The following is a 26,211-nucleotide window of genomic DNA, read 5'->3' on the forward strand; positions in this document are numbered from 1 at the left end:
TATGGCAGAAAGTGAAGAGGAACTAAAAAGCCTCTTGATGAAAGTGAAAGAGGAGAGTGAAAAAGTTGGCTTAAAGCTCAACATTCAGAAAACGAAGATCATGGCATCCGGTCCCATCACTTCATGGGAAATAGATGGGAAACAGTGGAAACAGTGTCAGACTTCATTTTTGGGGGCTCCAGAATCACTGCAAATGGTGACTGCTGCCATGTAATTAAAGGATGCTTACTCATGGAAGAAAAATTATGACCAATCTAGAGCATATTCAAAAGCAGAGACTTTACTTTGCCAACTAAGGTCCGTCTAGTCAAGGCTATGGTTTTTCCAGTGGTCATGTATGGATGTGAGAGTTGGACTGTGAAGAAGGCTGAGTGCTGAAGAATTGATGCTTTTGAACTGTGGTGTTGGAGAAGACTGTTGAGAGTCCCTTGGACTGCAAGGAGATCCAACAAGTCCATTCTGAAGGAGATCAGCCCTGGGGTTTCCTTGGAGGGAATGATGCTGAAGCTGAAACTCCAGTACTTTGGCCACCTCATGAGAAGAGTTGAATCACTGGAAAAGACTGTGATGCTGGGAGGAATTGCGGGCAGGAGGAGAAGGGAACGACCGAGGATGAGATGGCTGGATGGCATCACGGACTCAATGGACGTGAGTCTGAGTGAACTCTGAGAGATGGTGATGGACAGGGAGGCCTGGCATGCTGCAATTCATGGGGTTGCAAAGAGTCAGACATGACTGAAGAAGAACTGAACTGAACTAAAACAAATCAGTGCTGAAGCCAGCCTATAATGGCTGTTTCCACTGCTTTATTTTTCACTCTAGTCTTTTTGGTGTATGTTCCCAGATCCCCTGGAAAAGGAAACGGTTACCCACTCTAGTATTCTTGCCTGGAGGATTCCATGGACAAATGAGCCCGGCAGGCTACAGCCCATGGGGTCACAAAGAGTCAGACACAACTGAGTGACTGAACACTTCACTTAACACACTCCTAGTGTGAGGCTACCTTACTTAACTATGGCGCCATCCTAAGATTCCTCAAAGCACATTATAATAAGGGTGAGCCCTGACCAAGATTGAAACTCTGAGCTTCTTTCTATCAGAGATTTAATAGTCTGCAGCTGCTGAACCCAGGTGGGCTATGAGAACACAGGGAAAGGGGCCATCTCCAATGCCATTATGTCATGTAACACTTAAGTTGTGTCTCACTATACATAAAGTTATAGGATTTACCTCATTTAGAAATGGATCTTTTAAAATTAATTTCACTGGAGTAGAGTTGCTTTATAATATTGCATTAATTTCCACTGTATAGCAAGATGAACAGCTGTATATATACATATATCCTCTCTGTTTCAGATTTCCTTCACGTTTAGGTCACCACAGGGCACTGGGTATGGAGCCCCCTGTGCTATATGTAGGTTCTCATTAGTTATTTCTTTCCTTTTTTTTTTTTTGATTGATTAACATACCAATTTAAAAGCATTCCCAAACCTCTATTTGTGTTAGAACTAAATTTATTTATTTTAATTGGAGGTTAATTACTTTACAATATTGTATTGGTTTTGCCATACATCAACATGAATCTGCCATGGGTGTACACATGTTCTGAATCCTGAACCCCCCTCCCACCTCCCTCCCCATACCATCCCTCTGGGTTCTCCCAGTGCACCAGCCCCAAGCATCCTGTATTCTGCATTGAACCTGGACTGGTGATTCATTTCATATATGATATTATACATGTTTCAATGCCATTCTTCCAAATCATCCTACCCTCTCCCTCTCCCACAGAGTCCAAAAGACTGTTCTATACATCTGTGTCTCTTTGGCTATCTCGCCTACAGGGTTATCATTACCATCTTTCTAAATTCCATATATATGCGTTAGTATACGGTATTGGTGTTTTTCTTTCTGGCTTACTTCACTCTGTATAATTGGCTCCAGTTTCATCCATCTCATTAGAACTGATTCAAATGTATTCTTTTTAATGGCTGAGCAATACTCCATTGTGTATATGTACCACAGCTTTCTTATCCATTCATCTGTTGATGGACATCTAGGTTGCTTCCATGTCCTGGCTATTATAAACAGTGCTGCGATGAACATTGGGGTACACGTGTCTCTTTCAATTCTGGTTTCCTCAGTGTGTATGCCCAACAGTGGGATTGCTCGTTCAGTTCAGTTCAGTTGCTCAGTCGTGTTGGACTCTTTGCGACCCCATGAATTGAGGCAGTTCTATTTCCAGTTTTTAAGGAATCTCCACGCTGTTCTCCATAGTGGCTGTACTAGTTTGCATGCCCACCAACAGTGTTTATTTCATACATAGTAGGAGTAGTGTATATATGACAATCCCAGTCCCCCAGTTCATCCCACTGCCCTTCATTTTGGTATCCATTTGTGTGGTCACTACATCAGTGTCTCTGTTTCTGCTTTGCAAATAAGATCATCCGTACCATTTTCTAGATTCCACATACATGTGTTAATATAGGGTACTTGCTTTTCTCTACAAATGGATCTTTGGACAATCATTTATTGTATTGGAATTTGAGAGGTATCAAAACGTTTCTGATACAAAACGAGACTCTAGGTCTATCAAGAATCGTGTGACAAAATTAAGTGACACTGAGCACACACTCTGTGCAAGGAATTCAATGAAAGTATTCCATTTTATTTCATCTAAAGTATGTTACACATTGTATTTCATTTAAAGTTCACTACACATCTAGGAAGGAGACACGATAATGATAGAAATTTTAAAGTTTAGGGAACCAAGGCATGAATTGACTCAGGAGTCAACAATGGACAGAATGAGGTTTAGACTCAGTCTTACCCAAGAGCCCTCATGCTCAAGCAGCCTCGTATTAAGGAAAGCATATGTTTTGGAGTTCATCAGAGTGGTATTGAGGCCACAGTTCCCTCACTCTGAAGTCTCGGCCACAAGACCTCACTACTTTTAAGCCTTGATAGTCTCTTTCATCCAAGAGGAAAAGAGTAAGAACTCTTATCTTCCTCACAGCATTTTGGGAAAAGTCAGATGAGATAACCCAGAAGAACACACTTTGTAAATAACTCTGAAGCAGGCTCAATTTTGAGAGTTTCAGACAAGCCTGATAAATAAGTGCTGAGATTCATCCAACTCATAAGATTATTTGCATAGAAGCTGAAGTGATTCCTGGAGTAAGAAATTAAACTGTATTCACTGCTGAGTCTGAAATAACTGAATATGAGATATGACTTGACAGAGTTCTATTTGCAGAGGACTCAGAGTGTGTTTGCCCTCCCCTACACACATTTTTATATATATTAGAATATAAATAATTTTTTATTAAAGACATCTAAATTTATACCAAATATTCTATGTTAAATGTGTCACATATTAAAATACATTTAAAGCATACAGGCCATCAGATGTTGAGAACAGAGTACTATAATTATTAATGAAATCTGAGTCTCAGTTCAGCTCCTTGTCCTAAGGGGAATGATTATAATTTGAAAACAGAAGATATATTTAATTGAGTCCTGTGACACAACAGGGCAAAGTTCATATCACCGTAATGTCATGTAACCCAAGGGGTAGGGAGACACTTACTTCATTCTGTCACATTTCACCACACAATTTACACACCAGGAGAGATCATAGTGGTCACTGATGGAGAACTGCTTTGCTCTGGAGAAAAGTAGGAAAGACGATGGGCTTCATGTGGAGCAGGTTAGAATGGTGTCACTGCTTAAGGACCCAGCAGAATGGTAGTGGGGCTGCAACAGACAAAGCCATGGTAACCCCTGATACAGAATAACTGCACCTACGTGAAACCTCGGGAGCGAAACTGTGGTATGGGTAGAACACTCAGGGCACTACCTGGGAGGACACATGATAGACTCTGTGATATACACAGGAAGGGAAACTGCTGTGCCCTCAAAAAGAGCTTTGATGCTTGTGTCGCCTGGCTGACCATTGTGCTGAAGCTGGGGGAACGTGTGGATACCAACAGAGTAAAGCCCATAAGGCTGCCAGAAACACCTGGGTGGGACTTTGCCTGAGTTGGGGTTTCTATGTGAGGAGGTACGCGTCAGAGTGAAGTCATCTGTGCAACTCCTATGAAGCAATTTTTGAGTGAGAAATCAATTTTATTACTGCACCTCTATAGCATCGGTTGTGTAAGAAGCAATCAGAATCTCACTTTGGCCCTGACGTGATATTAGATATCTCCATTATTTCTTGGATAAAGATATGTGTTTCATTCTTCCATACATTGCTGGGACACATTTGGAATGCTAGTTGATAACTGATGCTAAGTCCAACTCAATGGTGCTTTTCAAACTGGAGCCACCATACTTTGGAATAAGAACAATCTGTATTACAAATGTGGCCTTATCTGAGACCAATTCAAAGTATGAATTTAATTTTTGCCTTTTACTCAAGATTCATTTTCATGAATGCTATGGTTTGAGAACACTGCCTTATTTTCTCTGTGAGTAGAAGATAAAGCCCCTTGCTGAGAGTGTCGGGCAAGGGTGAGGTAGAAGTCTTGCAAAGAGTGGTAAATGTGTGCGATAGTTTCTGTAAGCAATGGTGGAAGAGGTCTTCAGGGACATATAAAAATATTGCTGAGCAGTCCCAGTCCCCAGCTGAAACAACAGACTTTAAATTTGTGGTGATAACAGTCTTCATAACTGTCCACAGAGAATCCCCAGAGCTATGAAGAATTGAGGCTTGAGGGTATGGTGTAGTAACCCTGTGGTAAATAGAAGCACTGATATAAAAGAAAACACAGAAAATGATACAATAGGATCTACTGATGTACAACTGTAAAGAAATTTAACAATGGTTAAAGAAGACAGCTTAAGTGATACAAGTAAACTTTAAGACTTCATGAAGTGGATGGTCTCCTTTCAAGGAACTACAAAATGGGGCAAAAGGTTAAAAAAATTTATAAGATAAAGAACAAGAGCAAGGATGAGACAGACAGAAAATATCCAACTGGCTGGGGCCACAAAGTCACCCCTGATGGGCATGAGAAGGCCTGGACTGGGCTTGGCCTTTATGGACTGGCTGACAGGATACACTGTATGTCTGGTCAAGCAGAACATTTATGAGGACATGAATGTTTTCTAAGTTTTGCTTTGCTGATGTGGCATCCTGGGAAGGAGTGCAGATTCTTCTTGGGCCTAGAGATTTATTTCAACAGAGGCATGGTCCTGTAGGGAAAGAGATCATGACACTGAGAGCTCCGGTTGGCCTCTGGGGTCTCCATGTTCCACGGCTTCTGTGCTCACATCCATTCTGTGGTTCTGAAGTAGCAGGGGAAATACAGCTCTTGGATATCATGGAACTAGAGGAACCAGAGAAAGTGGAAGTGTTGCAGCCTGAGGAACATTTCAAGCAGTTTGTTTCCAGTCATCAGTGAGGGCAGGAGGCTATTGTGCCTTGCACTGGCATGCACAGGAGAGCATATGGGCATAATAGGATCAGGTTGTAGGAAATAGACAATAAATTCTTCCAATAAAAGCACAGGTGGAAAGCCTTGGGAAAAGCACTCTGAATTATCTTCAGAATCCAATCGATGGAGTCAAGGGCAGAGTGACCAAAAGGTGCAAGAAGGAGGAGAAAGCAAAGGAGATTGCAAAGATGACAGAGACAGATGTTTGCTGACCTGGTCAGGCAGGTAAAGAAAAGCAATTGTTCTGAAGGAAGGTCAGCCATTTATGTCTAATGGATTCTGCTCAAGCAGTGGAGATTGGCTGAGACCCTAAAGAAGCTGAAATAATAGAATCTTTTGTTTCCTCATTTTCTCTCTGTCTACACACTGTCCTTGCTTACCCTAATGTCCTGCTATGGTCTGTGGTTAATGACCTCAATATGAGCTGTAACTAACTGTTAAATAATTTTGTTTGAGGAAGTAACTTTTGTTTGGAAAATGCCCTCACATATGAGAATTAGTGATAAAGACTCTTGCAGGAGTAAGAGAAGCTAGCTACATTTGTTTCTGGCTTTCAGTTACTTCTAAATCTTGAGGTGCTTTGCGATGGCACCCCACTCCAGTACTCTTGCCTGGAAAATCCCATGGACAGAGGAGCCTGGTAGGCTACAGGCTCCATGGGGTCGCGAAGAGTCGGACACGACTGAGCGACTTCCCTTCACTTTTCACTTTCACGCATTGGAGAAGGAAATGGCAACCCACTCCAATGTTCTTGCCTGGAGAATTCCAGGGACGGTGGAGCCTGGTGGGCTGCTGTCTATGGGGTCGCACAGAGTCGGGCATGACTGAAGTGACTTAGCAGCAGAGGTGCTTTGCTCTTTCTTGTGTGACCAGATAGCTCTGGGGAATATTGAGTCTGTGCTGTGCTGTGCTGTGTGGCTCATGAGACTCAGAGCTGGAGTTCTGTAGTTCTGGAGGTGTCTGCCAAAGGAGCTGTGCTATTTTTGGAAGATGATTTCATACAGCAACTGCTAAAGAAGCTGTACAGGGGACCAGACTCTTACAGGGAGTGTGAATATGGTTGACTTGGCTAAGACTGATGAATCAGAACAAGGGGTAGAGGATGGTATTGTCTGTATTTTGGGACTTTAATTTCTGTGTAACACCTAAGAAGGAGATACGTATTTTGTTGAGACTTTAAATTTTGTGTGGCACACTATCTGATGTAATCAGTCTCATCAATTTGTTTTGTTGCTTAACTCAGCTTTTTTGACATGGAAGTTTCCATGTCAAAAGATGGAGAAGTCCTTGTCAAGATCTCAATAGGAGATGAGCTCTTGGTATTCTGTTCAAGTTGATATTATACCTTGATGCATTTCAGGGGATTCTGGACGTAAAATAAAAGAGGTATTTGCAAAGGCCCTTGAGAGGCTAGAGAAGGAAAGTGAAGACCAGGGCAATGGGCCCTAACCTGGACAGGGAACAGGTATCTTCAATGTTCCATAAATCACCCAACAATAAGTTCATTTGAGTAGCAGACCTGACAATTATTTGGAGTCAAAACTTTACCATGAGGGAAAATATTATTATGGTAATAAAAATAATTATTTTATTGAAAATACAAGGATACAAAAATTACTGAAAGTCTAACTGGGGAGGGAAAACAAACATATGCAAGTAATGGTATATGAGTGGCATTGATGACAGCACAAGACATGAAGAGATAAATTGAGTGATAGTACATAAATCCTCAGATAAGAAACCAGGAACCAGAGGAGTTGATAAAAGCAGTGGAAATGATCAGTGGTCTTGGAAACATGGTAGGATATGAAAGAAGAGATCATTCAAGTCAAGAGAAAGTATCACAAAAGTTAAATAGTTCTTACCACCCTATGTGTACATGTCAATACCATGTAAAGCATTAATATAGGAACAATTAATACTTTAATATTAATATTAAAGAAGAATTAATATAGGAACAAGGTACTTTATTGGCCCTCAAAGAGATGATAGTCTAATAAGCAGAGCCCAGACTGATCATGGCTGGTTTCTGGAGCGGTGAAAAGATACAATGAAGGGAAACTTTTAGGTGGATCACTAAAAATAATGTCAGATAAAATAAAGGATGTGCTCAAATTAATATTTTTGTTGTTGCTCATAAAAGACCAAGTTGGTATAAACTCAACTAAAAATGTTTCTTAAGTTTTAAAAATTCAGTAACAGGGTTGTATTTAAGGAACATGGAAACAATAGTAATTGAAGGAGTCTTTTTTTTTTTTTAATTTATTTTTTTTTTAATTTTAAAATCTTTAATTCTTACATGCGTTCCCAAACATGACCCCCCCTCCCACCTCCCTCCCCACAACATCTCTCTGGGTTATCCCCATGCACCAGCCCCAAGCATGCTGCACCCTACGTCAGACATGGACTGGCGATTCAATTCTTACATGATAGTATACATGTTAGAATTCCCATTCTCCCAAATCATCCCACCCTCTCCCTCTCCCTCTGAGTCCAAAAGTCCGTTATACACCTCTGTGTCTTTTTTCCTGTCTTGCATACAGGGTCGTCATTGCCATCTTCCTAAATTCCATATATATGTGTTAGTATACTGTATTGGTGTTTTTCTTTCTGGCTTACTTCACTCTGTATGAAAGCAGTGGCCTGTAACACTTAAGACACAATACCCCTTCCAGGTGTAAGTGACTGTTTTTAGTTCCAATCTTTTAAAAACACTTCCAAGTCAATGAGAGCTGTGTTGTAACAAGACATACTTGTATATATTTGAATTATTTACACTCTTATACTGATGGAGTATAGTGAAGAAGAAACTGCCCCATAAACCCCACTACATCCTTTTACAAGGTATATACGTAAAACTGAAAACTTGAGAGTCAGGTTTAGATTTGCTAGTCAGCCTTCCTGAGAAGTAACATGTTGAAAGCGTCATTTTAGAAACTTTATTTGTCAAAATAAAGGCTACAATATTAGCATAAGAGCAGGTTACCTGAGAGGAATAACAAAATTTCCTCTAGCAAATAGTAGACCCTTTAGGGGATGCAACAGAATAGCATTTGTTGATGCTAAGAAGAGAAGAGAGATAAGTAGGGAAAAATCAGAGTCAATCCTGCCAGTGAAGGCATCCAGGTAACCCTGTGTAGACACAGAATCTGTGGGAGCAGACACTGTAGGACAAGCATTGGCTTCCCTGCTTGGCTTGGAGCTGACCCTGAGCACCAGTGAGATTTTAAAGGTGGTATGCAAGGCAAAAATAGTGCACAGAAGAAAAAAAAAAGGAATGAAAAGAAAAAAGAAAGAAAGAGGGAGGGAAGGAATAAGAAGGGTGCTGAAAATCCCTGAATGATGAGAATATATGGGAGACCAGCATAGTGCCTGGAAGTATAAAAGACCCAAGATTTCCCATGCATCCACAATTCACTGCTTCTGCAATTGGGTTCCAGATAAAGAACATGGCTTGAATTTTCACATATGTCAAAAAATACATATACTTGAACACCAGAATCACTCTCAGTGTATCAAGGTGCTACGAGCCATCTGTGAAGAAAGAATGACTGGAAGGGTGGGTGGTAAATTGTTTACATACAATAAAGAAAAAATCCAATGTGTACCTCTCGTCCTAGACTCAGTCCAGGTCATATGTCCATTGGTGGGAATGACAGAATCTGCTGCATGATTTAAACTGGCATTTCTCATTTTTTTTGGCGAGGATTAAGTACAAAGTTAATGCCTCAAAAATCTGTGCACTTCTTTTGAAATACTACAGTATCAATATTCTTGGATTTATATTGTTCTTATGTTGATTCTTAATCTCCTCCCATTAAAATTTCTTACTGTAAGGTTTTTTTTAAAATTTTAGGTGTACAGCATTAGAATTCAATATGTGTATACATTACACAGTGATCACCACTACAAGTCTAGTTACCCTCCGTCTTTGTACAGTTCACCTCCATCACCCATTTCACTAACCCCTCCAGCCCCCTTCTCCTCTGGAAACCACAATTCTGATACCTGTATCTGAGTTTGCTCTGGATTTATTTTATTTATTCCTTTGGATTTTTCTTTTGAGATTGGACATATGAATGAAATCATATGGTATTTGTCTTTCTCCATCTGATTTATTTCACTTAGCATAATACCTTTGAAGTTCATCCAAGTTGTCACAAGTGGGAGAATTTCATTCTTTTTTGTGGCTGAGTAGTATTTCACTGTATTCTTGGGTTTCCCTGATGGCTTGGATGGTAAAGAATCTGCCTGCAATATGGGAGACCTAGGTTTGATCCTTGGGTTGGGAAGATCCCCTGGAGGAGGGCATGGGAACCCTCTCCAGTATTCTTGCCTGGAGAATCCCCATGGACAGAGGAGCCTGGTGGGCTACCGTCCAAGGAGTCTCAAAAAGTCAGACACAACTAAGTGGCTAAGCACATAGCACAGTATTTCACTGTATATATTTGTGCATGCTAAGTCACTCAGTCATGTTCAACTTTTTGTGACCCCATGGACTGTAGCCCACCAGCCTCTTCTGTTCATGGGGATTCTCCAGGCAAGAACACTGGAGTGGGTTGTTGTGCCCTCCTCCGGGGGATATTAGTGACTCAGAGATCGAAACTGTTGTCTCTTACCTCTCCTGTACTGGCAAGCAGGTTATTTACCACTAGAGCCACCTGGGAAGCCTCGGGTATATATATATATATATATATATATATAATGTATCTTCTTTATCCATTCACCTATTGATGGACACTTAGATTTTTTCCATGTCTGACAACTGTAATATATTGCAATAAACATAAACATAAGGGTGCATCTATCTTTTCAACTTAGTGCTTTTATATTATTAAGATAAATACCAAGAAGTGGAAATATAGTAGTTCTATTCTTAATTTTTGAAGAACGTCCATACTGTTTTCCATAGTGGCTGCACCAATCTGCAGCCCCACAACAATGAGTGCTTTCTTTTTTCCTGTCCTCTCTAACATTTGTTATTTTTTCTCTTTTCAATAATAGCCATTCTGCAAATACTGTCTCATTATAATTTTGATTGACATTTCCCTAGTAATTAGTAGTGTTGAACATCTTTCTATGCCTGTTAGCCATCTCTATGTCTTCTTTGCAAAGTGTCTGTTCAGATTCCCTGTCCATTTTTAAATTATTTGTTATTGAGTTATGTGAGTTTTTTAAATGTATTTTAGATATTAATCCCATAGATAAATAATATCTTTTCCCATTCAGTAGGCTGCTATTTCATTTTGATAACAGTTTGCCTTAACTCTTCAGAAGTTATTTTTTTTAATTTATGTAGTCCAATTTGCTTATTTTTACTTTTCCTTTGCCTTTGGAGTGAGATCCACAATGTTACTGCCTATGTTTTTGTCTAGGATTTTATGATTTCAGATCTTACATTGACCTTTAATCTATTTTTAGATCTGGAGCTTCCTATGCCACCATTTTGCTTGTAAGCCTTAATGGATGTTTTATATACATGTCTATGTAGTATATATGACAAGAATACCTACAAAGTATTATATTCAGATTTAATAAATTAGTGCTTTTAATGAAGCAGTTTATAATGCATTAATATAGAGTTCTACATCATTCTTGTATCATTGCTATGAGAAGACTTTTTAAAAAATCAGTTTTATTTTGAAATAATTATAGATTTACAGGAAGTTGCTAAATATAGTACAGAGAGATGCTAGATATTCTCACCCAGTTTTCCTCAGTGGTTACACCTTAACATAACTATAGCAAAATATCAAAGCCAGGAAGTTGACATCAATAAAACATGGGTATATAGTACTGTTACTCTTTTATCAGATGTGTAGATTTGTGTAACCACTGCATTCAAGATATACAGTTGTTCTAGCATTACAAAGACCTACCTTGTGCTACATTTTTATAATCTTCTACCAGCATCCTAACCCCTGGAAATCACCCATCTGTTCTATATCTTTGTAATTCTATAAGTTCAACAATGTGATATAAATGGAATCACAATATATGACCTTTTGAGACTGAAATTTTTCACTCAGCACAATACTCTGAAGTTCATGCAAGGTGTGGCATTTATCAGTGACTTATCCTCTTTATTATTTAATTGTATCCCACCTGTGGACGTTCAATAGTTTTTTTAGCCATTCACCTGCTGCAAAAAATTTTAGTCATTTCCAGTTTTTAGCTATTACAAATAAAGTTGCTATGAATATCTGTGTATAGGTTTCTGAGGTGTGTGTGTGCTTTTATTAAATCATGTTTCAGAGCTGAGGACGAAAATAAACTGTCCAGAGCACTGACCAGGTTTTCAAACTTCTATATTTTTACTTACTCTCCTGTGCTATTTTTCCTGATTCTATAGCAACTGAGAACAAACCATTCTGTGGACAGTGTAGAAAAGTAATGATTATATATTTGATTTATTCTTGACGAAATGTTGATTTCAGGATAATATTGGCTTAAAGACTTGATTGTTTTTAGCATTATGTCTGCACATTGATTCACTCATTTATTCACAAAAACTAATGTTTGAGTATCCACCAGGTACCAGGCCTGGTGCTGAGTGTTGAGCAAGGTGCCTGGGCCACAGTGGCTTTTACTAAATATTATGTTTGTATCATAGAGGTAGCTTGCTCTTTGTTAGCTGTATTAACAGTTTTAAATTTTAGTTTAGAAAGTGTTTATTCAGAGTTAATTAAACTGCTATAATAATATTTATATGCATATTCCTGATTTATATTTTCTGAAAGATTTGTGTTAATATATGTTGCCTTATCTTGGGAAAGCAATTGCTGAGCATGCAGACACAAATACACAATGTAATTTTGCAAGGCATGCAATTCAGGACTTTTCCCAAACAGGGGTGAAGTTCAGAAGGACTTTTATGTGTATCTTGTTCATAAATTAATGATTTCTTCTGCTTATTCTGTGTCCCTTTCTCTCCAAAGCATGAAAAATTAATCAACCGTCCACAGAGTACCAAAAGAATTTCTGCAGATCCACTCGGTAAGGAATATTTGCTGTGTCCTCATTATGATGGTGCTCTTTTCTTCTTATATTTTATATTTTATGTGAATCTTAGAAAAAACAGAGAACTTCGCTATTAACAATAGTTTGCTAAATAATCATTTCTTATCAGCCGAATAAATAAGTTTTCCTTTATAAGTCATGTACATACAAACAAAATTCCTACATGGAGATGTAGTTACACTTTTATGAAAGTCTATAAGAAATATAAACTTTACTAAGTACTGTTTAACTAAGGTAACTAGTAATTGCTTTATTTGGTAAACAAACTACTATGGTTTGTTCTGAAATGTTGACTATTAGGTTTTGAATCTTAAAATAGATTTTAAATAGAGGTATATATAGAGGTATGAAACCACAAGAGAAATATAAAATTTGATTGTGGTTATGGTTAATCCAGCTATATAACAATGACACATATTTCAGAATTTGACACTTTTATTCTTTTTTAGTCTCTGAATGATTCATTTTGTGATGCTAATAATTACTATTGTGACAATTTATAGGTCTTCGAAAGATATCATTGAGTGCGTCTTGACTATTGTGTCAGTCTCCCAACTGATGGCATAGCATTTCGTTTAGGGGTTTTCTTTGTGGAGGTGTATAAACACTTCACAAGCTTTGCTGAATTAAATTAGAAGTAAGTAGGATGGGCATAAACCTTAGCATTATACACTCTCTCAGAGGCAATAAAATTGATATTTTCAGTGAGAGCAGGAGATAGAGCAAGAAGAAAACACAAAAGCCCAAACCCCCAAAACCAAACAAAAAATCCCCACTAAAACAACAATAGTAGTAGATGAAAACCCAGCGGGTTGATAGTGTTGACTTTGAAGAACTTGGTGTTCAAATAAAAGCTCTCCCACTCCCACTGGTAACAACCACTAGAGAGGACAAGGGTATAGTGAGCTTTCTTACGTGTACCAGGGAATCTTAAATTGTTATACAATGTGGTCTTGCATGGCCAATGCGATCTGAGCTGCTGCAGGGTGATGGTAGCAGGATAAAATTATAAACAGATTTAAATGCTAAGTTGAGAAGTTTAGACAATGAAGGAGGCCCCAAGAGATGTATTAACAAGGAATGAACAAGATCAGATTAGACTTTGAAAACTTCTTGTTGTTAGTTGTGTAGGAGACGAAAGTCAGCCTACATTGATAGCAGGGGTATGAGTTATAACCCTGGTTCTTGTAGTTTTCCAGAAAAAAGAGGTAGGGCATGATTGAATCCATAAGACTATAAAGTGGGAGAAACATCTGAGGTATGATTACAGTTAGAGCCAATAAAACTTGAGTATAGGTGATAAGATACAATAGGCTTTGAGAAACTGGGATAATCTTATGTGTGTTAGTATACTAAGCTGAGTGGTCCCATTTACTGAAATAGTGAATAGAGTAAAGGATCAGGTGGAGGGAGGGAAAAACTAAAGTTGATTTCAATTTTAGTAATGTGGAATTTAAATTTGCTGTACTATAAACTGGTAAAGATAACCAGGAGATGAATATTGCAGATGAGTGCGGGTTTGGTTTCAAACCATCACAATAAAGCAAATATCATGATAAAATCACATGAATTTTGGGGTTTCCTAGTACATTTAAAAGTTACATTTACATTATACTGTAGTCTAAGTGTGCAATAGAATTATGTCTAAAAACTAATGTACATATGTTAAAAATATTTCACTGCTAAAAAAATGCTGACCGTTTTCTGAGCCTTCAGTGAGTCATAATCTTTTTACAATAGTAACATCAATGATCACGGATCACAGATCACCATACCAAATAAAATAATGAAAAAATTTGAAAAACTGTGAGAAGGACCAAAATGTGACACAGAGACACAAAGTGGGCAAAGATGTTGGAAAAATGGCACTCATAGATTTTCTTGACCCAGAGTTGCCACAAATCTTCAATTTGCGAACAACCACAACAAGCAATGCAGTATCCATGAAGGGCAATAAAGCAAAGCACAAGAAAACAAGGTGTGCCTGTACCGGGATTTAGGAAAACAGAGTTAAAGATGACGATACACTAGATCTGGGATATTTCACATCTCCCAGGGGAGATGGTTATGGCAGATGGTGAATTTCAAGGGGAGGGGCAGAAATAGAAGGGGCCTGAGCTAGGAAGCAGCAATTCAGCACAATTAGGAGGAAGAAAGTCAGCACTGAGGGAAGAGAGAGAAAACAGGAACACCAGGGCAGGCCATGGAACCCATGGGAAGGAGTAAAATGCTCTGTGGAAGCTGGAGAAGATGCAGAATCATTTGCTATAAGTAGTATCTAAGAGGGCTTTAGAAAGATTGGAAAGAAAAGCTTAAACAGAGTTTTAAAAGAGGATATCAATATGCTGTGATAAACTATATGGAAAAGAATATGAAAAATAATGTATACATATCTGAGTCACTTTGCTGCACAGAAGAAATTAACACACCATATAAATCAACAATACTTAAATAAAATAATTTTTTTTAAAGAGGCTATATAACCCCAAAGCAAGGGCCTAGGAAAGAGTTTATATTGATGGATTTAAGGCATCAAATTTACGTTAGGCACAAAAAGATTTTATGGAATAGGAAGCAGAGAGCGAGCCTGGGAGCTAGAAACAGTAGGAGAAACAAGGAAAGGAAAGCCTGATACTACTTGTGGGAAGCCTGGAAAGAGCCTGATGGAAGAGTGGTTAAGGAAATGGTGTGAAGGGAAATTATTTGATGAAAAACACTGTGGGGATGGCACCCGTCAAGCACAGTGGAGTGAGATTCTATAAAAAAGTGACTTTGAAATGAACGTGAGATGATGAGAACTCAGGTCAAATGGCCTTGGGGAAAGTTAGGAGGAAGAGCCGCTGGCTAAGTGAAACACAGTAAGAGTGAGACTGAGACTTGATCGACACTCCTGTGGAAAATTTTAAATTGAACTCGGGAAACAGAATTTTTAATGAATTTGTAAGCTGCTGAAGACTTAAAATGTGTGCAGAACATAGAACTTGAGGATCACATTCTGTTTCTTTTATAACCTGGGATATCTCAGTAGTTGATTACCATGTAAGTAAGACAGAATTGATGGCTGACAAATTGAGAACATCGAAAGCTAAAGAGGACAGCAGACTTTAAGGAGGATGCAAGCCCATCATTGACATATAGAGCTGACTGTTATGGGTAGTATGCATTCAAAGGCAGACATGATGGAATGGTGTGGGCGTCAAAGGACTTGCTGTAATGAGGCAAGAAGCATATTAAGCAGGAGCAAAGGAATAAAAGCTGTGGAGGTTTAGGGGCAGTGGTTAGCAATAATACTGAGCAGGTGAAGCCAAGGAGACAGAAAAATTCCGGCTGGTGATGAAATGTAAGGATTGGCCATGAAAGTCAGTTTCTGAGTCATCACACAGGTCGGTGATGTTGATGAGATTTAGAAATGAGGAGGTCAGAGGTGCAAATAGTTATTGACAGGATTGCTGATGACGGGGCCTGCCAACGGCAAGAGACAGATGATGCTGTCAGGGAGAAGAAGGCCTACCCATGTAGCGTGGGCATTAAAATGAATATATTGCAGGAAGGAAGCGGAATGTTGGTATGAAAGTGACAGTGGAGAGGACGGATGTGTTGGCTCCATTTCCTGAGTAGCTTTCACAGAAAAGTGGTATGATTTATCATGTAAAAGCAGGTGCAATCTATGTGAGGAGGTGGATAGAATACAGTAAAAGGTGGCAGACAGAGAGCTCTTTTCTGACACCAAACCAGGGAAACTAGTGCAGACTTTCGCATGAGTGGGAGAAAGTGGCTGTGATGCAGGTTAGAACTTACATGCGGAAGGAGAGAGATGGTGGGGTCTGAGGGGTTTTCTAAGAGTGAGGGCTACACAACAAAATAAGTAACAACAATAGAAAATTGGAATCATACATTTAAGCGGTAGCAGGAGTCACAGGGTAAGGGAAAGGGTAAGCTGAACATATGGGATATATTCAGAGATGTTTATGGTTCTAAATAGTCCAGAAGCCAAGGGAAGGACATGCAATGGACCTTCTGTAGAACTCATCTGTGGAGAGTGGATCTTGGTGAGTTTATGTATGTGTGCGTGTGTATGTCTGTAGTTGGGGGACTGGGGTGTGAGGATTGCCTAACTGCTGCAATTGTTTATGTATTAGGTTAGCACTAGTTAAGAGAAGTATTTTTTGAACCTAAAAATGTCTTTTAACATAGTACTATTCAAATGTGGTTGGGGACCTCAGCATCAGCGTCATGCGGGTGCTTGTTAAAAATGCTAAGTTTTGCCCATATCCTAGTTTTATTTAGACTATCCAGGGTGGGGACCTGAGTACCATGTTAACAAGCCCTCCTTGATCTCAGGGAAGTTAACATTGGAGAAGCATTTCTAACCCTCTGCAATAGGTGGTTCCCTCAGAAGAAGATCCCAAAGGCTCTCAGCTGTTCTGGGTGGGCCGACATCATTCTGCTGCCGAGAGGCCAAACCAGAGATTGAACAGGTTTCCTGTGAACAGGTGGAGGGTTGGATGAGCACACCCCCCAGGAAAGGGTTCTAACTCTGAGTGTCCCCTGTGTTTCTGGCAGAAGCCCTGTGGGACAACTTGCTCTACTGGCTGGCGGATGAGCTCTCAGAGGAGAATGCCCTGTGTCTCTCCTCCTCACTCCCTCTTCGCCGCAGCACCATTCAGCTCATCAAACTGAAGAACCCTGATGATCTCACAGAACAGACCCATGAACTTCTTTGTTTTTGGAAAAGATCACTCCCAAATTCCACCGACAAACTTCGCCTCCTAGCTCGCCATCTCCGCAAGATCGGCAGGAATGATCTTGCAGAAGAGCTCAAATTCAAGTGGGATAATAAAGTGTTCACTGAACCACAGCAGTGGTCTGAGGTGGCCGAATTAAGCCCCACTGCTCTTGCTTTAGCCCTAGAAAAAAGGTCGTAGATGGTTTGAAGATGGTTTCTGTTAACATTTTACTAGAAGTTTCCCAGTAATGTTGTTTGAAGTGAACTATTTGCTAGATGCAATATTGAGACAAGCAGAGTGCTGACAAGCACTAATCAGACCATAAAAAGCATCTGCGGGTTTGAGTCCTTGCTCAGGGTTCAGTAACGTATGTTCTGCAAGCAAGATTGTCTTAAGCCAAACTAAATAGCATTTGTAATAGAATATGTCCTGTGTATATTTTAATAGCTGAGGTAGCACGTTAAGTATAAAAGAAAGGTAATACATATATATATATATATGATATACAGAATTCCTTTTTATTATAATCTACATAAAAGTAAACTAGTCACTCAGAACTCCAAGTAGCTAATTCACATTCTAGTTATACTGTGGAGCCCACAGGTAACAATGCAAAATAAATTAGGCTGCAGAGGCCTGATGTTGATGATAGAAAATCACTTTTAAAAAACAGCCAAGGTTGAAATAAATTAAAAATAGACTAACACTCCAGCCATTGACTGCCACAAGTTTTTAGTAAGATATAGCCTAGAATCTGGAAAGCCTCATATTTTATTATCAGTGAAGTGAGGCAGCAGAGAGATGATGGAATAGTGGTGTCTTTTGTGCAGACTTAGGAAAACAACCTGCTACTAAACCAGTTTGACAGAAACCTTATTACATAAGCCCTACAGGATCACTATTTTTTAAAAAGCTGCCTTAAAAAGGAAAAAATTAAAAGAAAAAATAGTAATAATTACCTAAGCCACTCCATCATTGATAATCCCTGTTAATATTTGTGTTTACACTTTGAGGCTTTGGTAACCCTAAAGCACTTTAGCTCCCGAAACAGCGTGACATGGTGGTTCATTAGATTCTTAATGCCAATCCACTAATGGAAGACCATAGGGCCTTGGATTGCAAATACCAATAACTATTAGTTTTGATTATGGGAACAGCTGAAAATTAATGAAATTATATGAAGAATTAAACATTCATATGGTTCTCATATGTAAAGACAGGATCTCATTCTATAAATTAACCAGAGACTTAAGATATCTGTATGGTTATATGTTAAGAAAGAGAGAAGTCCAATTTTCAAACACATTCTTGTCAAGAAACCTTATAACAGTCAAGATGTTTTATTATTTTTACCTGTTTCCAGAAAAGTACAATATTTCCCATGTGCTCTGGGAATGAAGGAAACAGACTGAAATGTTCATTGTTTTTTTGACTACAAAATAACAGAAGAGTCAAGAAAATTAGATCTGCCTCTTATTCCACCACTAGAGACTACTATTATGAAAATATTTTCTCCACTTTTCTATTTTCCTTGAAGGAAACGTTTTCACTTCTATGTTACAGATGCATCAACATATAAATGCACCTATGTGCATGCTTATGCACACATGCACACTAATACACACAGATCTTCACACATAGTCTTACTCACCCGCCTCCCTCTCACTCACACACATCTCACACACCCTCTCTCTGTCCTCACAGCCCAACAAGGGTACTCACTCATATAAATGCACACGTCCCCTCGCACACACCTGTCACAAACATGTCTGCCCCTTACAGGAACAGAAACTCTCATCCACCTGTACAACATTCTCACATGCATTCACACTCACACACAAACAGCCTCCCACACTAACACGCTTTTTCACATACAACTCCCCACCATAGACAACCTTACGCACATACCACCTCAGATCCACTTGTGCACTCTCACACCCGGGCTTTCACAAATGCATCCACGCCTCCCTCCCACAACTCATACACACACACGCTCATTACCATTCATACCCCACAGATACATGCACAAGTACACCATCTCACATTACCTGTATACGTTCATATCCACGCTCACACATACCCACCTGCACTGTCTCTCACACACACACATAAATTCCTTTACATTCATAACCTCACAGGCACACATCCCTTCACACACTCGGACGCACATTTTCCCCTAGAATTAAAAACCTTGTATATTATTGCAACAAATAGACAGGTACATAAAGAACAAAATGGGTCTTCTCTGAAACCCCTCCTCCCGCTTCGGCAATCAGAGGGCACGTGTGCCACGCCCACACCCTCCCCGTGCAGCCTGTGCTCCTCCTGGTGGGCTGACCTGTAAGGACCACAGCCATGACACTTTGGCTTCAGGGTTAGCAGGGAGCCCCAGTGGGAGGCTGGGAGGATGGAGGAGAATGAGTTAAATGTTCCCTTCCTTCCTCCCTTGAATTCACTGCAGCCAGGCTGCATCTTTACCTAAGGGCCAGTGACCCTCTCCTCTATGAACAGCTCTCTCCTGGCACTGGGAGCCTCTCCTGCTCATGTCTCATCAGGTCTGGGGTAGTAACACTATTGCATCGCTGCCCCTTGTGGTCCCCCACACCCTGCCCAGGCTTTTAAGACAAAGCCTCCTCTAATTATCCTAATTTGAGTGTGTCATACATTTCCTATTGAGATCCTGACTGATGTTTCTCACAGCAACTTTTTTTTTTTTTTTTTGCAGAATGGGGATCATATATTATATATAGTTTTAAATGTTACTGTCTTTTATTAAATTATGAGCATTTTCCAATATCTTTAAATGTTTTAATAACTATCTCACTTCACAATCATCAGTCAGTCAGTTCAGTCACTCAGTCGTGTCTGACTCTTTGCGACCCTGTGAATCGCAGCACACCAGGCCTCCCTGTCCATCACCAGCTCCCGGAGTTCACTCAGACTCACATCCATTGAGTCAGTGATACCATCCAGCCATCTCATCCTCTGTTGTCCCCTTCTCCTCCTGCCCCCAATCCCTCCCAACATCACAGTCTTTTCCAATGAGTCAACTCTTCGCATGAGGTGGCCAAAGTACTGGAGTTTCAGCTTTAGCATTATTCCTTCCAAAGGACACCCAGGGTTGATCTCCTTTAGAATGGACTGGTTGGATGTCCTTGCAGTCCAAGGGACTCACAAGAGTCTTCTCCAACACCACAGTTCAAAAGCATCAATTCTTCGGCGCTCAGCCTTCTTCACAGTCCAACTCTCACATCCATACATGACCACTGGGAAAACCATAGCCTTGACTAGACGGACCTTAGTCAGCAAAGTAATGTCTCTGCTTTTGAATATGCTGTCTAGGTTGGTCATAACTTCTCTTCCAAGGACTAAGCGTCTTTTAATTTCATGGCTGCAGTCACCATATGCAGTGATTTTGGAGCCTCAAAAAATAAAGTCTGATACTGTTTCCACTGTTTCCCCATCTATTTCCCACTTAATTTTAGTATTATCCATTTTAAAAAAATTTAAAAAGTGGAATAATACATTATATATTCTTTAATGTCTGGCTTTTGAATTCAAATTTACTTTGTTGAAATTCATTCATCTTGTTTGTGTGGCAATTGCTTGCTCCTTCTCATAAATAAATACTATTTCATTATATGCAGATACTATAAGTTACATATCCATTTCACTGTAACTAGGGATTTTAGTAGATTCCAGTTTGCACCTCTCATGAACAGGGTTTTTATTAACTTTCTGTAGTTATCTATTGGTATTGGTGAATATGTGTATTAATTTCTTCTAAGCCTGTACTTAAGATGACTATAATTGTTTACCCTGCTTCATTCATCCTTTCTTCCCTTGTTGGGTGTTCAGATGATTTCCTTCTTTTCAAAAAATGGTGCATGATCATTTTCTACATGTGTATATAAATTATTTCATTTGGATACATTTTTGGAAATGAGGTTACTTACTAGGAAAACTTTTAAGGCTCTTGATACATATTGCTAAGTTGCCATTTATATTCTAATTATCAGGTTATGAAGATTCATAAGAAAACAGCATATTTAAGTATATTTATATAAATTTATAATTTACATAAATTAATAAAATTGACTGCTTTAATTAATAAATTTATTAATCAGTTAATTAACCACTTTTATATTAATTCATATTGATTTGTATAAATTGATCACTTTGAGGTGAATAACATGAAATTCTACACCATAGGTAAGCCTTTGGATTGTCTTTGATTGGTCTATTGGATAAAACAGATATCGGCTTAAATCTTTTACAATATTTCTTTTACGAATGAACAGATCATATCCTATTGTCATTGCCAGTTTAAAACAAAGTATATGAAGGGAAGTAATATAGCAGGCATGGGCAGATTCCAGGATGTAAGAGACCTTAGCAAATATAGCTAATTTTCAATGAAAAAAAAATGTTAAATCCATTTATTCAGTATATATGTACTACTGAATACAAACCCTGGGTCAGACAATCTGTTTAATGCCAGGAGCAAAGAAATAGAGTAAGAGACAGTCCCCTGGTTATGCTTTATGGGTTAAAAAAGAAAGAAGAACCAAGGAATGAGATCAATATATTGTTCATTGCCTGTAATGAACCAGGGTCTTTTGGCTTAGTCTTTTGCAAGTATTTACTCCTTTAATTCTTCCAGTGCCCTAAAAGGAAGGTACACAGCCCAGTTCTACAAGAGAGGAAAGGAGACTATAAAGACTGAGTGCCTTGATTAATGTCGCAATTGAGCGACATAGGATCCAAAGGCAGGTTGTTGGCTTGGCTCCTACCACATCATGTTGCTACTAACCTAAGGAGAATAAAGGAGGGAAATCGATATATCTATTTTTTCCTAAACTTTCTCTATTCCTACTTCTCATTTTGAAAAACAATATCTCTAATTCATATCAGTGGTACAAACAGATACCACTTTTGAGGATGGGAATGGGAAAAGGCCCAGGAGGTGGGATGGGTTATGATTATTGCTATGTGTCTCAGCTCAGTTAGTTAAATGTTCCCTTAGACTTAAGAGACTGACAGATTAGGATAATATTGCATATTGACCTAACACAAAACAGGTGATGCCCAAATACTGGGCTATTTGCAGTAGATATCAGTAATCACCAATAGTTAGAGCCATATTACCATACCTAGCTATTCAGACACATAGAGAGCCCTTGAAAATAGTGGCTGCAAAACAAGGCCATTTAGCAATGAGGTCTTGGGCATCATTGCTGTGTACAGAATGAGGACTTCATCTAAGGGACATAGGCTTCCTGAATTTAAAAAAGCAGTAGTTCAGAAGAAAGGGAAGTGTCAAGTGAGGTCGAAAGAGTAGCTGACGCAGGACTTGGGTTTCCCCTGTAGCTTAGTCAAGCTAGCGTCTTGTCCCTAACCTCATCAGATGCCCCTGGACTATGTCAAAGGGTTTTTTTCTGACTTCACATCCTTAAACCTCCACTCGCCATTCTCATGCCCTCAACTAGCACTTTCAATTTTATCCACTCTGCATTTATTACCTAATATACTAAATAATTTATAATTCAATTATAGTTATTATTTTTGTAAACCTCCACCTTCGTGCATGTTATCCAAGGGTCAGGGAGCTTGTTTCTTTTGTTCACTGATGTAATTTTATTACTCAGTACTCTGTCTGGCACTTACTGAATGTGTCTCTGTTTTGGTATCCTTATTTTACAGATGAGAAAACTGCAGTTCAGGATTACAGTGATACCCAGTCTGGTAGAGCCTGGATCAGAGCTTAGATGATTCTGTTTTCAAAGTCCTTTTTCCTCTGCTTCCAACATTTTGCCTTTGACTCCCTTGCCCCCTTCCCCTCCATAGCCCTCTCTCTTCCATAACCTAGGGTAAACTTTTTCTAGTCCCCTGAACCACCAAGACTCAGTTAATTGTCCTTGGCAGCCCTAGTTACAGCACCTATGCCCTGCTGTATTTGCCTATTTATCTGTTTTTTTCTACGAGTCTGAAAGTTTCTTGAGGGAAGAGACAGTTCTGTTCATCACAGAATTTCCAGTACCCTGCACAGGCCCCCACATGTAGTAGGGACTCAGTAAGTCTCTGCTGAATTAATGCATGAATCATATCTACACGCTGTCATGCTTGGGCCCTCTTCCTGTGCCATCTTCCTTCTGAAAGCAACAGAGTTGGGGCCAATATTCTGTCTGAAAAGGTAAAATTTAGATCAGACTCTGCTCTGCCATTCATCAAGCTGGAATAACTGACACAGATGAAACCAGTTGCAAAGTTAACAGGATTCAGTATTTCTTCACTAAATACACTGCAGCTGCAAAGTGTCCACTTTGAGTGACTGCTGCTTTCTTACATACTGAGAAATTTTGTTATCCAAAATCACAGACTATCAGAAAGTTTGCTGTCTGAAATCATATCAGTAAGAAGGAAATATCCCTCTCTTGTCTGGAGGATGTAAGTCACTTTGACACAGAAAAATGGTCTTGATTGACAACCTGAGTGCAGAGCCTCTGATAAAGGGTTTCTGGATACAACACTGCCCCTCTGTCTCAACGTTAGTGTGTCCAAGGAAACAGGACTGTAGGTGCACTTTGCAGTGCAGACCTGATGTTGATTTCTTTATACAAGCTGTTTTGCTTTGAGTCTATAAAAATACTCAACTCCACCCTATACCCATGACCTAAAATAACCCTGTCTTGGCCGTTCCTCAGTGAGACACCACTGTTCCTTCAGTGTGCAATCTCCCTCATTGCAATGAGACAATCAACCCAACTTTGTTGAACTTTAAGTGGGTACCTGGTGGTCCTAGGCTGTTCAGGCTACCGCACATCCATGCTTCTGTGCTCTATTCCAGTAGTTCTCAAATTAGTTGCATGTTAGAATCAGCAGGAGGTGCCTGGACCCATTCTGAGAAATCCTGATTGAAGTAATCTTGAGTGAATCCTAGGAATCAGAATTTTAAAGTCCCTCAGTTGATTCTATAGCCAAAGCTAAGAATTACTCTTGTAGCCAAATGGACCTAAAAAAATCTGGAATGGGTATTAAAATTGAGTTTCACAGGACCCCTAAGTCAGAAATTTTGGCTACGGACCTGAAGAATCTATATTCTCAAGTGATATTTACATACAGAGAAGCTGAAGGTCACTGCCCTTTCTACATAATTCCTGCTCAAAGTACTCTCTCAATTATTATTTTCATTTTTCATGGTAAGCACAGACCCTAGAGTAACATAGGAGGAAAAGAGAAGAAAATAGAGCAGGCTGTGTACTATGCTAGATATGAAATATTTTTTATTTTAGTTTATAGTCTTTTGAGACAATTCATCTGTTCACAAGACTAGGCAGGGTGGCATCAGGAACTGAGGCAGGGAATTGGGACAATTGGGAAAGAGGAACATTTGACCCAGAGGAACTAAATATTAGGTTTCACTCATCTGTGTTACCAGAAACAGTCATGTCAAAATCACAGAGATAAACTGACTCCCCTGAAAGCTGAGTATTGTACACATTTAAATTTGGTTCTGTTGATAGCCTACACACCCAGTCATACACTGTGAATTAGTATTTTTGATCTTTTCTCTCATTTTAAAGAGCAGATTTATATTTCGTTTTAGTAGGTGTCCTAAAAAGTTTAAATGAACTATATTATATTCTTTGTAGACATCTTTTTGGCCATTTTTATACATGCTGAAGACCTCAAAAATTTTAAATGACCCAGGACTTAATTCATTTGAAAAGCCATATCTGTGCCAGACAAGTTGAAACTTAAAAAACAGTCACTGCAAATGCCTAGATATCACCACAAGAGGGCCTCTGTATCTCAGATAAAACTAAGGAAACATTCAAGACTTTACATACAAAATTCTTTATATTGTCAAATAATTGTTTTGCATGATACTTTAAAAATATTTGTTATAAGCCATTTTGGAGTGTAACCTCATTCATGATCAGTATATTGTTAGTGTAACAGTACATCATTTTGTGGCTAAATTATGCTCTAATATTCTGAAATGTCTAATTCTCATTTGATATAAAGAAACAAAATATATGAAAACTCTTGTGTTATAGAGACCTTTATGTTACATTGTATTTTCTGTTTCTTCAGTCAATGCAATAGACATGAGAGTGTAATCTATTACTGATCATAGGAAATGGTGTAATTTCTCTGAAATTATCTGGAAATAAAATTTTAAAGTATAAACTATTAAAAGTATTACAGAGTATATGTATTTTTGACTCACTTCACTTTCAAATAAATGTGATTAAATTATTTGATTTCTAAATAATTACGTTCTTGCTTTTGAAATATTTTGAATAAAGTGTTGCTATGGTTTGCCAGCAAAAGAAAATGGGTTACATATATTCAGAGTATATTTCTGAATTAAGATTATTTAAAAATATTATTTTCAGAATGTTTTGGTTGCAATTTTAAAATAATGTACTTCTGAGATTATATTATAAAAAATGATGAATAATACCCCTTCCACAAAGCATCATAAAACACAGCATGATAGCCATAGAACAGCCGTTGAACATAAAGAAAAAACAGGCATGACAGCTGAAAATAGTTGAACTACAAAGATGACCACTGAAATGTAACTGATTGTACTAAAATACTTGCCACTTCTCTCTGTGGAAAGGCAGTGAATTCCTGCCCCATTGTTTTTACTCTGGTCATATAATTTAGAGTGCCCAGTGACATATGAGTATCATATTTAAGCAGAAGCTACATGAGCCTTCCAGTGTTTCCATTATGTTCCTCTGAGATCAGTAATGTCTCAAATAAGAAAGTTTGATCAGTCTGGATTCTGGAGCATGGAAGAGAAATTCATAGCCTATTTGTAACAAAGAGCACAAAAACTATGTGAGAAAAATATGTTTCATTGTAAATCCCTATTATCCTGATTGAGGTAATTAATTTATCAAGCATAAACAAAAAAATACTGTGATTATCAGTCCTATCAGATTTTAAGAAAAGGAATAGAGCCTTGGCTTTACAAGCGAGGTAAAAAAAAAAATGATAAGAAGGGCAGC

General features: G+C 38.8%; 1 protein-coding gene across 1 annotated transcript in view; it reads left to right on the forward strand.

The window, feature by feature from the left end:
* The window catches only part of DTHD1 (death domain containing 1), a 95,275-nt gene extending 69,828 nt beyond the window's left edge, over nt 1-25,447 (forward strand). Inside the window, exons 9-10 of the mRNA XM_004010053.6 lie at nt 12,377-12,434; nt 17,022-25,447. Coding sequence (XP_004010102.3) covers nt 12,377-12,434; nt 17,022-17,383 — 420 coding nt within the window. The 3' untranslated portion in view covers nt 17,384-25,447. The remainder of the gene's footprint in view (nt 1-12,376; nt 12,435-17,021) is intronic.
* Nucleotides 25,448-26,211: the final 764 nt, after the last annotated feature.

Source organism: Ovis aries, chromosome 6, assembly GCF_016772045.2.
Source record: "Ovis aries strain OAR_USU_Benz2616 breed Rambouillet chromosome 6, ARS-UI_Ramb_v3.0, whole genome shotgun sequence".
Taxonomy (NCBI): Eukaryota; Metazoa; Chordata; class Mammalia; order Artiodactyla; family Bovidae; genus Ovis; species Ovis aries.